General features: G+C 44.2%; 1 protein-coding gene across 1 annotated transcript in view; it reads right to left on the reverse strand.

Moving 5' to 3' along the window:
• Positions 1-15,280, reverse strand: part of LOC147102675 (myosin-3-like) — a 42,352-nt gene extending 27,072 nt beyond the window's left edge. The window contains exons 1-15 of the mRNA XM_085963378.1: positions 15,234-15,280; positions 12,272-12,490; positions 12,014-12,157; positions 11,770-11,926; positions 11,573-11,600; positions 10,722-10,836; positions 10,517-10,609; positions 10,298-10,361; positions 10,104-10,202; positions 9,875-9,978; positions 9,658-9,796; positions 3,698-3,816; positions 3,465-3,614; positions 3,203-3,373; positions 2,648-2,954 (exon numbers count right to left, since the gene is read on the reverse strand). Coding sequence (XP_085819504.1) covers positions 2,648-2,954; positions 3,203-3,373; positions 3,465-3,614; positions 3,698-3,816; positions 9,658-9,796; positions 9,875-9,978; positions 10,104-10,202; positions 10,298-10,361; positions 10,517-10,609; positions 10,722-10,836; positions 11,573-11,600; positions 11,770-11,926; positions 12,014-12,157; positions 12,272-12,475 — 1,894 coding nt within the window. The 5' untranslated portion in view covers positions 12,476-12,490; positions 15,234-15,280. The remainder of the gene's footprint in view (positions 1-2,647; positions 2,955-3,202; positions 3,374-3,464; positions 3,615-3,697; positions 3,817-9,657; positions 9,797-9,874; positions 9,979-10,103; positions 10,203-10,297; positions 10,362-10,516; positions 10,610-10,721; positions 10,837-11,572; positions 11,601-11,769; positions 11,927-12,013; positions 12,158-12,271; positions 12,491-15,233) is intronic.
• Between the last annotated feature and the right edge of the window lie 430 nt (positions 15,281-15,710).

Here is a 15,710-nt window from a genome sequence, read left to right on the forward strand (position 1 = left end):
TTCCATTGATGGTATTTTTCACAGCAGAACTAAGTAGCATTAATTATCTCACCACCTAATAGAGAGATTAGTGAACCAGTTTGATTTTTACAACATTGTGGTGCTAGTGGGGTGGGGGGAGCGGGGGTGGCGGTGGAGTTGAACTCACAACTTCTGGGTTACTGTTTAGGACCGTGACAAAAACAACAACAACTTATATTTATATAGCACCTTTAATGTAGTAAAACGTCCCAAGGCACTTCACAGGAGCGTTATAAAACAAAACTTGACACTGAGCCACATAAGGAGTCATAGAGTTATACAGCACAGAGAGGGGCCCTTCGGCCCATCGTGTCCGCGCTGGCCATCAAGCCCTGTCTATTCAAAAATATGGAACGCTTCATGAATTGGAGTGTCATATTAGGAGATATTAGGGCAGATGACTAAAAGCTTGGTCAAAGAGGTAGGTTTTAAGGAGCATCTTATAGGAGAAAAAGAGAGGTTTAGGGAGGGAATTCCAGAGCTTAGGGCCTTGGCAGCTGAAGGCACGGCCACCAATGGTTGAGCGATTGAAATCGGGAATGTTCAAAAGGCCAGATTTAGAGGAGTGCAGATATCTGAGGGTTGTGGGGTTGTAAGAAATTACAGAGATAGGGAGGGGCGAGGCGATGGAAGGATTTAAAAATAAGGATGAGAATTTTGAAATCGAGGCGCTGCTTAACCAGGAGCCAATGTAGGTCAGCAAGCACAGGTGAACGGGACTTGGTGCGAGTTAGGACACGGGCAGCAGAGTTTTGGATGACCTCAAGTTTGCAGCCGGTAGAACATGGGAGGCCGGCCAGGAGTGGGTTGGAATAGTCAAGTCTAGAGGTAACAAAGGCCTGGATGAGGGTTTCAGCAGTGGATGAGCTGAGGCAGGGATGGAGTCGGGCGATGTTACGGAGGTGGAAATAGGCAGTCTTAGTTATGGCGCAGATATGTGGTCGGAAGCTCGTTTCAGGGTCAACTACATCACCAAGGTTGCAAACAGTCTGGTTCAGCCTCAGACAGTTGTCAGGGGGAGGGATGGAATCGGTGGCTAGGGAACAGAGCTTGTGGAAGGGACCAAAGACAATGGCTTCGGTCTTCCCAAAATTTAGTTGGAGGAAATTTCTGCTCATCCAGTATTAGATGTCGGACAAGCAGTCTGACAATTTAGAGACCGTGGAGGGGTCCAGAGATGTGGTGGTGAGGTAGAGCTGGGTGTCATCAGCATACATGTGGAAACTGACGCATGTTTTCAGAGGATGTCACCGAGGGGCAACATGTAGATGAGAAATAGGAGGGGGCTAAGGATAGATCCTCGGGGGTCACCAGAGGTAATGATGTGGGAGCAGGAAGCGAAGCCATTGCAGGTGATTCTCTGGCTACGATTAGATAGATAAGAATGGAACCAGGCGAGTGCAGTCCCACCCAGCTGGACAACGGTGGAGAGGCGTTGGAGGAGGATGGAGTAGTCAACCGTGTCAGAGGCTGCAGACAAGTCAAGAAGGATGAGGAGGGATAGTTTACCTTTGTCACAGTCACAAAGGATGTCATTTGTGACTTTGATGAGAGCTGTTTTGGTACTGTGGCAAGGGTGGAAACCTGATTGGAGGGATTCAAACATGGAGCTCCAGGAAAGATGGGCACAGATTTGGGGAGGCAACAACACATTCAAGAACTTGAGAGGAAAGTGATGTTGGAGATGGGGCACTAGTTTGCAAGGGCAGAGGGGTCAAGGGTTGTTTTTTTGAGGAGAGGGGTGATGACGGCAGATTTGAGGGAGAGGGGGACAGTACCTGAGGAGAGAGAACCGTTAACAATATCAGCTAACATGGGAGCCAGGGAGGGAAGTTGGGTGGTCAGCAGTTTCGTGGGATTAGGGTTGAGGGAGCAGGAGGTGGGTCTCATGGATAAGATAAGATGAGCTCGGAGAGGGCATGAGGGAAGATAGGAGAGAAACTAGAGAAAGATGCGAGTTCAGGGCTAGGGTGGGGGAAACCTTAGAGGAAGTTTGGCCCGGTGGGCTAGGGAAAGGCAGTGAAGTGGCAAAGGCAGCTGAACGGATGGTCTCAATCTTAATGACAAAGAACTTGTTGTTAGAGGTGAGGGTGGAGGAGGCAGGGGAGAGGGGTTTAAGAAGACTGTTTGCAGAAGAGAAAAGAATCCAGGGGTTGTCTTTGCATTCCAGGATGATCCTGGAATTGTGAGCAGTTTTAACAGACAAGAGTAGGACCCGATCGTGCTTTATGTGGCCCAGTCAGATCTGACAGTGAATGGCTAAACCAGTTGTCCGCCATATCCATTCAAGTCTGTCCCCTTTGGACTTAAGGGAGCAGAGATAAGGGCCGTACCAGGGGGAACTGCCAGAGTACCACTGAACTGCTGTCCCATTGTTGTCGTCATTGGTACCTGAATTTATAAATAACTTTAGAAATGCTTCCAAACTCTTGGGTAGATTACAGCTTTGTACCTCACCCTATATTTTAATTATTGGTATGTCCTTTAAAAAGCAATGTTTATTGTCAACATACATTCAATCTACCTTACATTTGTTTTAATGTTGATAAACTATTCAAAAAGGTTGATATTTCTGTCCTGTCAAACATTATTTTACAATTTTATTGTATAATGAAAAATATGTTACCTGCAGCTGATCCATAATTAGCATACAAGTGTGAAAGAACCTTAATTGAAGATTTCTGGTATAGTCCAATTACAGTTTCATTCAAAGGGTCCTTATTCTTGTCCAGCCAAGAATTAATATTATAGTCCACAGTGCCCGCATAATGGATCAAGGAGAAGTGAGCTTCAGCCCTTCCTTTGATAATCCTGGGTTTCTGGAAATTTACTGATTTTCCCAGGTGTTGATCATACAATTTGTTCTTGAATGTCATATCTGAAGCCTTGGGGAACATGCATTCCTCCTCAAGGATTGAGAAGATGCCCATAGGCTTTGAATTTATAAAAAAAAAGAAACACAGTACATTAATTATCTCTATTCATACAGTGAGAAATCCATACTAGAACTTTACATGAAAGTGTATACACAAGAATGACCACTTGGCGAAGTACCAGTTGGCACCCAGCATCCATGAAACCAAGCCTTGCAAAGTGAACCAAAACCATAAGGAGACAAGGAGAGAGGTGAACACTGGTAAAGAAAATGGTGAGAAAGAAAAACTACAAAATATCTCCTCACCTTTTCGATAAGTTCAATGCAAGCAGCCAGATCCATACCAAAGTCAATGAAATCCCAATGAATCCCTTCTTTCGTATATTCCTCTTGTTCTAAAACGAACATGTGGTGGTTAAAAAACTGTTGCAGTTTTTCATTCGTGAAGTTGATACAAAGTTGTTCCAGGCTGTTGTACTGGGGAATGACACAAATGTGTTAGTATAATAGTCAGAGATTTCACATTTTATTAATATCATTATTGTCAGACTATTACTGAGAATTTCACCTCAAAAATTTCAAAGCCTGCAATATCCAAAACACCAATGAAATGTTGCCTCGGTAGTTTTGTATCCAATTGCTGATTAATTCGTTGCACCATCCACAGGAATAACTTCTCATACACTGACTTTGTCAGAGCACCCACCGCAAAGTATACCTAAAAAAACAGAAAATTAATGTTTCAGTTTCTGTAAAACCTATTGCTCAAAATTGTGCATACTTCCTCTCTCCCAGCATTACCTGTTGTACAGTCTGACCTTTGGTAACAAACTCATTGCCAACCTTTACTCTTGGAAAGCATAAGGCTTTGAGCAGATCGGCTGAGTTTAGGCCCAGAAGGTAAGCAACTTTGTCAGCAACTGCAAAAGAATAGAAATTGCCTGTTATTACCATTCCTGGCGTGTTTCTGGATTTTCCCTAATTGCAACCAGTCAGCAATCATTCTACATAGGATTTTCGTTTATGCATTGAAATTTGCATTCTTTATCTGTTACCGACATGCTTCCATTGGTGTCAGCCGTGGCTCAGTGGGTAGCACTCTTGCCTCTGAGTCAGAAGGTTGTGGGTTCGAGTCCGACTCCAGAGACTAGAGCGTAAAAATCTAGGCTGACACTCCAGTGCAGTGCTGAGGGAATGCTGCGCTATCCGAGGTGACGTCCTTCGGATGAGAGGTTAAACCGAGGCCCCGCCTGCTCTCTCAGGTGGGTGTAAAAGATCCCACCGCACTATTTTGAAGAACAGAGGAGTTCTCCCCAGTGTTCTGGTCACTATTTACCCCTCAACCAAAATCACTAAAACATATGATCTGATCATTATCACATTGCTGTTTGTGGGACCTTGCTGCACTTCATTGGCTGTAAAGCGCTTTGGGACATCCTGAGGTCATAAAAAGCGCTATATAAATGCAAGTCTTTTTCCCACTGGTCTTGTGTGTTTTATTTATTATTACTTTGGGTCTTGAATAATGTCGAATAGGGGAGCTCGATGGCACAATAGGTGAAGACACTCTTTTCACTTTTGGGTTCAAATCCATCCCAATCTAACCAGATGTTATTATACAAATGGAGACCAGCACCTGTTTACAATCAGTCAGAGTTGCAAGTGGCAAGTTGTGTGTTCAGCTCCGTACTGCCTGCAGTCAGCATTTTGTGTATACACATTCAGGGCACCGCTCACCTATGTCAAAATGCCAGTTAGGTTTTTAATGTTAATGATGAGATGGTTGGACAACTAATATCGAAATGTTAGCAATAAACTTTGATTAAGACCAGTTGATTTTATACTGTAGCTGTATGAAAGAAATTGTGTAAGGCTATCTCCTCCAGATGGTCTCATGCTTATCGCAAAATGCAATATGCCATCACTTCATTGATGTCAACTCCAAATTATACTATAGTTTTTGCATGGACATTGCATCAACAAAAAAAACTTTGGTATTACTACGCTAAATATCTCTGCTGTATAGTGACTATTGGGGGGAATTTTAACCTTATAAAACGGGTGGGGTTGGAGCGTAGGGATAATTAAATTGTTAAAAGTGGGATTACTGACCTGATCCCGCCTCCAACCTGTCTACTTCCGGTTTTAATGGAGGCGGGATGGGGGCCACAGGATGGGGGGTGGGCAACCAACCCGCTCCCAGGGGGTGGAACATCAATTTAAATGTTATAATGAAGCTGGAAGTCTTTTTTTTAAACCTCCATTTTGTTTTTAACTGCATGTGGACGGGTTTCACTCAGTTCGTGAATCCCGGCAGTTACAGCAAGACGGGGACTGCTGTATCCAGGAGGTAAGTGCCTTTATACCTACCTCCTGGATCCAGGGTCCCTGCCTAAACCACCCCCCCCCCCCCCCACAACCGGAGATCCCATCACGAGGCCTCTGCCTGACTCCCCCTGATCCATTTAATGGCCCAGCCCAACCCCCGATCCTCTACACCACCCGCCCCCCTCCACCCCGATCCATTTAATGGTCCGACCTGCACCCCCCTATCGTCTACCCCACCCCCACCCCGATCCTCTACACACCTGCCCGAGCCATCCATTTAACGGCCCCTACACAAACACTCCCCTCTCTTCTCTGTGCAGCCGCAGGCCTACCTGCCCACAGCCAGCCAGCCTCTCAATCTGGCTGGGCTGCGGGCGGGAAACCGAGGCCTCGCATGCATTTTAGGCCCTGCTGTTAAAAGTTGGCAGGGCCTGTGACCACATTGGAGCCCCCTCACCCCCCGCACCCAACCCGCCCTCCTCCTCCTCACAATTCCAGCCTATATAAAACAACCGTGGACAGTCTTGCAGTTTCTAACAGGTGTGACTCCACAGTGCAAAACTCCCCCAGTTAGGCCCTAGCTTATCCTAATTGGCAAAGTTACAATAATGACAGGGGGGTGATCTTCTGAGTTGGGGAACAGCACATTATTAGGGCATATAAAGTTTTACTCTGCAGCTGACTGTGATGTATCTGACCTCACAATGCTTGATCCTGACATTAGATAATTAAAGTGGATAAATTGTTCCACTCACCAAAATATCCTGCACAAAATCCACCCCTTCTTAAGAAAGCCAGCAATATACTTTCTATGCAGTGTTCCACTCACTGTTTATCATGTTGCATCTAAAGTAATCCACGCATATTTATCAGCATTCAGTGGGGAAAATTGGGTTGCTTTGCGCCTCTCGTTAGTGCCCAAAGAGGGCGCTAATGGGGCACAAAGCAACTAGTGCCTGGGCGCGGCACCGCCCACACCTCCCGCGAAATTCAAAGGTAGGTTAGTGGCGGTGCTAACCGGTAGCGCCCTGCAGCGCTGGGCCGCTGGTGATGATGTCATCGCCGTGCACAGCGCACCGCTCGCGCCCCGATCTTCGGGAGCGCCTCCTGACTTACCGCCGGACGCTATGTCCGATGGGGTCAGGGGGGTCCTACCTGCGGCGGGGGAAGCGCTACTTAATGGTGAGGCACGGGGCGGCCATTTTTGTTGCTGGCCGCCTGCCAGCACCTGCCTGCACTCCTGTCCCCGGCCTCCTGAACCCCACCCCCCCGCGGAGTGCCGGCAAGGGGAGGAAGGCCTGCAATACCGTGGTATTTAGCGCTGTGATATTGACTCGCAGTGCCCCAAGAGGGATGCGGGGCACTTCCAGTAGCGCCCCACTTCCCTCTTGGGGCGCAATCACTCAATTTCTGGCACAGGGGTGCTAATTTTTCTGGGGCGCTACTCAATTTTTAGCCCTCAGTCTTTACGAACAATAACGGACCGGTAAAGATGCTCTGATCCATCGAGCCTGTTCCATACAGTTGTGACAGTTTGTAGATCACAATATATACACTCTCCACTCCACCCAAAACCATGTGATCACCTGGGAGAGGCGAATGAAAGATAAAAACCCAGGCCAATTTGGGGGGAAAAAATCTGAGAAATTTCTCTCCAACCTATCTAGACGATCAAAACTAGTCCAGGAGATCACTTTGGCCCTGAATTCCTTGCAGTACCTACCTTCTGTAAGAGGTGATTTCCAGCCCAGCCAGAACCAGGGAACCAGTGGACGTAGTGTATTTAGACTTCCAAAAGGCATTTGACAAGGTGCCACACAAAAGATTATTGCTTAAGATAAAAAATCACGGGATTGGGGGTAATATTCTGGCATGGATAGAGGATTGGCTATCTAACAGAAGGCAGAGAGTTGGGATAAATGGTTCATTCTCAGACTGGCAATCAGTAACTAGTGGTGTTCCGCAGGGGTCAGTGCTGGGCCCCCAACTCTTTACAATCTATATTAACGATTTGGAGGAGGGGACCGAGTGTAACATATCAAAGTTTGCAGATGATACTAAGATGGGAGGGAAAGTAGTGAGTGAGGACATAAAAAACCTGCAAAGGGACATAGACAGGCTAAGTAAGTGGGCAGAGATTTGGCAGATGGAATACAATACTGGAAAGTGTGAGGTTATGCACTTTGGCAGGAAAAATCGTAGAGCAAGTTATTATCTTAATGGCAAGAAACTGGAAAGTACTGAAGTACAAAGGGATCTGGGGGTCCTGGTGCACGAAACTCAAAAGGTTAGTATGCAGGTGCAACAAGTGATTAAGAAGGCCAATGGAATGTTGGCTTTCATTGCTAGGGGGAGAGAATATAAAAATAGGGAGGTATTGCTTCAGTTGTACAAGGTATTGGTGAGACCGCACCTGGAATACTGCGTACAGTTTTGGTGTCCATACTTAAGAAAGGACATACTTGCTCTCGAGTCAGTACAAAGAAGGTTCACTCGGTTAATCCCGGGGATGAGGGGATGGACATATGAGGAGAGGTTGAGTAGATTGGGACTCTACTCATTGGAGTTCAGAAGAATGAGAGGCGATCTTATTGAAACATATAAGATTGTGAAGGGGTTGGATCGGGTGGATGCGGGGAGGATGTTCCCGATGATGGGTGAAACTAGAACTAGGGGGCAAAGTCTTAGAATAAGGGGCTGCTCTTTCAAAACTGAGATGAGGAGGAACTACTTCACTCAGAGGGTGGTAGGTCCATGGAATATGCTGCCCCAAAAAGCTGTAGAAGCTACATCGTTACATAAATTTAAAACAGAAATAGACAGTTTCCTAGAAGTAAAGGGAATTAAGGGTTACGGGGAGCAGGCAGGAATTTGGACATGAGTCTAGGTTCGGATCGGTCATGGCCCTGTGGGTAGCGGAGCGGGCCCAGGGGCCGTGTAGCCTGATCCTGCTCCTATTTCGTGTGTCTAATTCTGTTAGATTCAGGAGATGGTTCTGTGATAGTGGATTGGGGGTTAGGATCAGATCAGCCATGATCTTATTGAATGGCGGAGCAGGCTCGAGGGGCCGATTGGCCTACTCCTGCTCCTATTTCTTATGTTCTTATGTTCTTAAACAGGTCCAACTCTCGCTTGAAGGAATTCAGTGAATCACCGCACAAGAAGGCAGCCTGTTCCAGAGGTCCATTATTCCTGACATCTAACCTAGATCTAGCCTTACACAAATTAAATTTCTAACCCCTGGTCCTCCCTAAACTATTTAATTGAAACAAACTGTCAACTGGAACACAATCTATTCGCTTGATTATCTTATAAACCTCAATCAGACCACCTCTAAGTCTACACTTCTCTAAAGTGTCGGGCTGGATTTTGCCAATGGGGAGCTTTTGGAGGCGGGACTCCCACTGGTCGGGTTTTAGTCCCGCCTCCATCGACTTCTGGCCAACCCACGCTATTTTCCCTTGATTGACCTTGTTAAGCCCGCCCAGCGAGCATTGCAGGCAAATTAAGGGAAAGCCGGTTACAGAAAACGTCAACATATGACGTTTCATCTGTCAAATTGACTTGTCATCGTTTGACAGCTCTGCGAAGCTGTCAAACACTGACATTCTCTGTTGTTTGAGGAGTTCTTGAATTCAAGACTCATCAAACTTCTTTATTTAGCAGAAAATAGATGGTTGTTACATTGGAGATTGCAACAGCCATCTGTCATCTCTGCCGTGGAGGTGTGAGACTCTCCGCATCCCCAACTCTTGAAGCCCGCAGGAAGAAACAAAGGTAAGTAAACTTTCTCGAGCACTTTCCACTTACCTCACATACTCACCTCTCCACACTTGCACCCATCACTAACCTTCACAGCGCACTTTTGCACCCCTCCGACCCCCACAGACCCACTACTCGCCTCGGTGACCCTGGCGGGTTTCGGAGCCTTCGGGAAGCCTGCACTTGTGTGGGTAAAATGGGGATAATCCTCTTGTCTGCCTGTTAACTACATGTTAACAGGCAGTTAAGTGGCACTAATCCCCTTCCCGCCTCCAAGGAGACGGGACCCAGCGCGGGACGGCTACCCACCTCCTGGCAAGATGGCACGGAGGCGGGTTGGGCACCCACCCCCAAATTCTGCCATTTTCCTGGCAGTCCCGCCTCCATACCCACCTCCCCAAGGCTGGCAAAATCCAGCCCGTAGAGTCCCAAGTCTTTTAGCCTATCTCGATAACTAAGATGCTTTAGCCTAGTGGCCCTCCTCTGTACCCTTTCCCAAAGCCTCAATATCACCCAACATGTGAGGAGACCAAAACAAGACACAGTATTCCAAGTGCGGCCTTACAAGGACAAAATAGTATGCTGATGTTTATTTATGTGATCTATTTTAACTAATTTAAGAACAGAGCACTTTCCAGGTAAAATATATCAAGTGTTTTGAATGAATATACCTTCTGTGCCATCGGGTTCAGCCTGTTCTTCCCTTTGCTTCTGCTTGAACTTCATGTTGCCATGGTGCATTGTTGCACCAGTAATTTTGTAGATATTGTTTTTCTCTTCATTGGTGAAACCCAAGATGTCAATAGCTTGCTATAAATTCAAGAAGATCGTATTATAATCAGTTTATTAAACTCAACTACTATCATATTAATGATGTATCACACTTACATCAGTAGCCATCAATTCTTCTTGGTCATCAATACTCGGAACAGTAATCTCACCCTGACTGACATAAGGATAGTCATAGGGATTGGTGGTGATCAGAAGCATTTCTAAGGCAAAGTCAAAGTAGATGATAGGGGATGTTTTAAAATGAATAACACAATGAAAGGAAATACAGATATGCAAAGTGCATACATTAGTTCCAAAAAGTCTAAAGGATTAACAGGCTCCTTACCAATAAGTTCTGGCCTTTTGTTGGATATAATCTGGTAGAAAATGTGATAGCTTCTTTCAGATGGTTGTTGATATGTCACTCTGGATTTTTCCAACAAATCTGGTTGGGTATTGCAAATTCAGACCAATTAAGTCTCTCACAAATCTACCATTATATTTATTTATCTTTAAATTAATCAGATTTGAAACACTTACATGTTTCAATGTCTGCTGAAGCTAATTTCCCTGTGGCTCCAAAGTGGATTCTGATAAATTTTCCCTTCAGAATAAAAACAAAAAGTGAATTCAGAGATTGTAATACTTTTTAAAATTTCATACGGAGGTGGTTGAATGCCATCAACTTTTTTCACAGTAACAGCTTTCATTTGTTTTAGTATTGGTTAACGTTACATATGTATTTCCATTTCAACTTACAAAACGAGATGAGTTGTCATTCCTTATTGTCTTGGCATTACCAAAGGCTTCCAGCAAAGGGTTAGCCTGGATGATTTGATCTTCCAGGGTTCCCTAAAAGGTACATTTTGTTCGCAGTTAACAGCTAAAACAATGACTAAACTGCACTGACACAAACACAATGAAATACATCTTTATATTAAAGCATGATTATTTTCAAACATACTTTCGCCTTTGCCATTTCATCCTTCTTCTTGCCCGCATCACCAATAGCTGCAATTATTGCAAAGTACTGGATGACACGTTTGGTGTTCACAGTCTTTCCGGCACCAGATTCTCCGCTGAAAAGCAGAAAAATGTTCATACCTCCCATACCGTTCCTTACAGTGAGTTAGAGGGCATGCTATTTTATAACAACAACTTCTATTTATATAGCGCCTTTAACACGTTAAAATATCCCAAGGCGCTTCACAAGAGCATTAGCAAACAAAATTTGACACCGAGCCACATAAGGAGATTTTAGGACAGATCTTGGTCAAAGAGATTGGTTTTAAGGAGCATCTTAAAGGAGGAGAAGGCAAAGAGGGTTAGGGCAAGAATTACAGAGATCAGGGCCACGGCAGCTGAAGGCACAGCTCCCGATGGTGGCGTGATGAAAATTGAGGATGCACAAGGGGCCAGAATTGGAGGAGTGCAGAGATCTCAGAGGGTTGTAGGGCTGGAGGAGGTTACAGAGATGGGGAGGAGGAGAGGTCATGGAGGGATTTGAAAACAAGGATGAGAATTTTTAAATCGAGGCATTACCGAACCGGAGGCAATGTACGTCAGCGAGCACAGGGGGGGAATGGATGAACGGGACTTGGTGCGAGTTAGGATACGGACAACAGAGTTTTGGATAAGTTCAAGTTTACAATAGAGCTTTATCAACATAGTATGGCGAAAAGTGTTACAGGAAGTAAGTGTGACATGGAATGTTTGCTATTTGCAAGACTTTAAATGTATTATAGCTTATATATCTATACATAGATATATAGCAAGTGAGAGAGATTCATAGACTTGTGTAAATCAGTTACTTACGTGATCAGGATAGACTGGCTTTCACGATCTGTAAGATGAAATATCAAAACAGGGGAGTATTGTTAGAAGTTTTATTCCACTCAATTTTAAACTGAAATTAAGCCGTAAATCATGCACATTTCCTGTAATTATTAAACAAGATATATAAAAATAGATGTATAAAAACTTATCAAATATATAAAACATTAACAAGTTACCTGTTAACATGGCCTGATAGGCATTGTCAGAGATGGAGAAGATGTGGGGAGGAGCCTCCTGTCGTTTCTTCCCTTTGTAACCAGCCACAACCTCGGGACTGTACACAGGTAACCACTTGTAGGGGTTCACAGTGACACAGAACAACCCAGAGTAGGTCTTAAAAAAAATCCAAAAAGAATTGCTTAATGTCAACACTTTGTGACTTAGAACTAGATTTTCAAAAATAAATAGAGATGTACTTACATAGATCATCCAGGCTGCGTAACGCTCTTTGAGGTTAAACAGCACAGATGCTTCATTCAGGTGGGTCAACATGGCCATGTCCTCGATTTTATCGAATTTTGGAGGGTTCATTGGGAAGACATCAACGGGTTTCAGGATGACTGTCTGAAATAGATAATATAGTAAGAATAATTATGATATGGTTTTATAAGGCGAGACGGCAAATTTGGAAATAGGATAAACAGTTCTAGTTATTAAAAATTGCTGGGGTTCGCCAACCTTCCCATCTGTTTTTTCCACTTCGACCTTGGTGCTATCTTGGCTCTTAATTTTCCCTTTTGAAAACTCAAACTTGGGGTCAGTCACATAACAAGCAGTTTTGGCATCGAAGGGCTTATTCTGCGCTTCAACTCGCTCCTTCGCAGATTTGCGGAGATATTGCGCAGCCGCTCCGAAAGCTTTCTTGTCGTCATCAAAACTCATGGTCGCTGTGTTTCACTGCAATGTAAAAGTACAGTAATTGCATTGTATTGTAATTACAGGTAGAATTGCAGAGGTATCCAAATTCAGCCATTAAAAGCGTTTGGCCTCGAGTGTCCGCTTGTTTCCTCCAGTTAAATCAATGCAATCCGGGCACAATCGGCCTGACCAGTGCAAAAGGTCATGGAACTTTAAGCGGAAGTGAGTTACGCCCAAAGACTCACTAACACTCGAGTTGCTGTGATCTTTAACGCTGCTTTAAAAAATCACCGCGCCCAAAGCTAGGCCCGCCCACAAAACTGGCCACGCTACCAGGTCTAAATAATGGGGATAGCGAGTTTCCCCCGATTGCGCCCGTTTGCAGCCGTTCGGGAGGGTCTTCGAATTGGGCTCATTTTCTTTCCGCGCCCAGGCACCAGCAAGCAGCCATGGTCATGTGAGTTCAGCCTTCCTGCAGTGACCAGCAATCATCTCAGCAAGGTACAGGCCTGCAGCAAATACTTTAGTTAAAATTAATTTTAACTTCATTATACTACATTTAGATTGGAGAAATAGTTAAATTAAATCCATTAGAACCTCCTTATAGTGCTTGAATTTTCCACTTTGACCGTTTCTTTTGAGTTAAAAGCGAGTTTAAATTCAGACCTTGAGTAGACAAAAATCATTCACTGCTCTTAAAACTTAGGCATTAATAAGTTAAATTAATTTAAATCAATCAATTAGATGAATGCAGTTCTTGTACGTCAATTTGCACACTGCTCAGATTGAAATCACTCACTACTGCTCTTAAAACATATGCATTAAATCAATCAGTCAGGTAAGTCAGGCCACATGGCATTTTTTGCAGAAAGAGACGAGTGTCCTCTTACCTTGCAGTCTCCAGCCTCACTCTGAAACATACGTTTTGCACAGTGGTTTTTATATGACCCCCTCCCCAGATAATTGAGGCCCAATTGAGGCTCTGTTCCCAGTCACTAATTGATCATGCCCGTTTACGATGCTCCCGTTGCGCTGATTCATGGGAATTTTTACATTTGGCGTTATGCAAATGAGTTCGGCAGAAACTTGAGCGATAACTTCAAATCGGAAAAAGCAGCGCAATTTCAAACGTATTCAAGCGGAAAAGCGAGGCCTTTCTTTTTAACTGTTCAATAGAACTCTCGTTTTCTCCTAAAATACCTTCTTGTTTTGCAAGTATGTTATTTAACACACGTTACATAGGGTGGTGCACTCATCACATTAACACGCAAAGAAAGAAACCCCTGGAATAACACCTGCCCAAATGAAAGCTCTTCAACCTGAAACTTCAGCCCTGTTTCTCTCTCCACAGGCGCTGCCTGACCTGCTGAGCATTTCCAGCATTTTCTGCTTTTCTTTCAGATTTCCAGCATCCGCAGTACTTTGCTTTTGCTTTCATTTAAAAGGATTGTGTCTATTTTATATTCTATTCACGCCAACATTAAAAGTGCTCCAGAATTGTGGCTCTAAAAACAGAGGCTTAGAAATTCGTCGCCTGCAGTGGCACAAAACAGGCGGTATCGGATCAGATTGGCTGCCCGTTATACACAGCGCTGCATTCAAGGGGCGGCCAACCCGATGCCGCCCGCTTTTGCGCCACCACCTGAGGCGAATTTCTCAGCCAGTGGCTCTCTGCCCATTATTCTTGGTATGGCCATTCCATACAAAACAATATCAAACCGCTGGCAAACCAATGCATTGTTATTTACTGGCATGTAAACTTGATTTAATTGAGTTACTGAAAATCGGGAGTCGGTGTGAAAGTATTGACATCTTTCTGTAGGGGAAAAAAGGCATTTCGATTGGATATAAATTTAATGAGCTATGCGCTGTATAGCAAATAGATCTAAAAATAAACATTCGACAACCAGTTCTTGTAAAAATGTACCTTTTACAAATGTGATTCATTAGACACCAGAAAAGTCACTTGATATCCAATCAGACACCAATTTGGATGTCGGCGTTCTTTCCCATTTCCATGGATAAGTCAATGGCAGGGTCAATGACCAACTGCTTTTGTTTAAAAACATTTTCAAATCATATGGCTCAGTCAGTGAAGCCAGTCAGTAACTGGGCCCCACAGATCAACATGTCCTGGGTTGCATTCTAGGCCAGTTTCGCAATAAGGGCATTACAATTGGTATCATCCAATGTTCCTTCCCCTGAATTCCTGCTTGAAGGTCCACATGTGTGGCTATCAGATCAGGCAAGGATGGGGCTCAGCTGTTCCTACAAGATAGGCCAACCTTCACAGTGAAGGCTCAGCACATCAAGAATAGTCACCTGGCGGAGGGAAGGTGAGGCTTTAAACGCCAGCTGGCCCGTATTCCGGTGGGAATCAATGCCTTCTGGAGAGAAGGGAAGGAGAAAAAAATGGAAAGGAAAACTAACAAAACACGCCAAAACTCCCAGAAAACCTAAGTGCAAGCCCCTGAGTTTACCCGGTTCAGTGAAATGGTTTCTGTTGCATTGTTATAACCAGGTAGCAAGCAATCACATCCTATTTATCTGCAAAGTTCTAATTATTCTTGGTCACATTGTAATAACATTTTTTTCGACCACTATTGTGGAGTGGTCAGTTAATTCTGGCAAAAACTAAGCGTGTTGCTGGCTTCTGAAAAGAATTGTCGAACGTGTTTTGAGAGTCATGTTTGCGACCTCAGTGACTACTTTGAAAAAGAAGAGTTCGGGGTCGATTCGCAGAAAATAGGAACGCTGAACGAGTAAATCTTAAATTCCTCACCCTGTGGATCCACAACGAAGAAGAACTGTTGGCTGGCTTCTGTGGCTGTGGAGAAACGAGAATCGAGAACAGGTTAGTATCTTGCACTTGTCATGGAGCGGAATCTGTACAACCCATTTGCAAATAGTGCTTCAATATTTCCATAACAACTAACAGATATGACAGTGGTTATATTTCGATTTCAATATATTAACCTTGGTTTTTTTTTAAGTTGTTCAAAGAATGTACCAGAAATAATCACAAGTGTAATAATCACATATTTCTAAGCAACATAAATTAAATTAATAAACATAAGTGTTATAGATGCAACGATAGAAATGTCACTTCCAACCCCTTTTGTCTACAGGGAAGTGCTCCCAGGTAAAGGCAACTCACCAGAATCTACTGCAGACTCGGGTAAATCACACGTAGGACTGCCGGATTTTTATAAGGAGCCCGCTGCCTTCCCTGGCATGTGATATCTCCATATTTGGTCAG

This window comes from Somniosus microcephalus, chromosome 21 (genome assembly GCF_052327205.1).
Source record: "Somniosus microcephalus isolate GS21.2 chromosome 21, FLI_Smic_1.0, whole genome shotgun sequence".
NCBI lineage: Eukaryota > Metazoa > Chordata > Chondrichthyes > Squaliformes > Somniosidae > Somniosus > Somniosus microcephalus.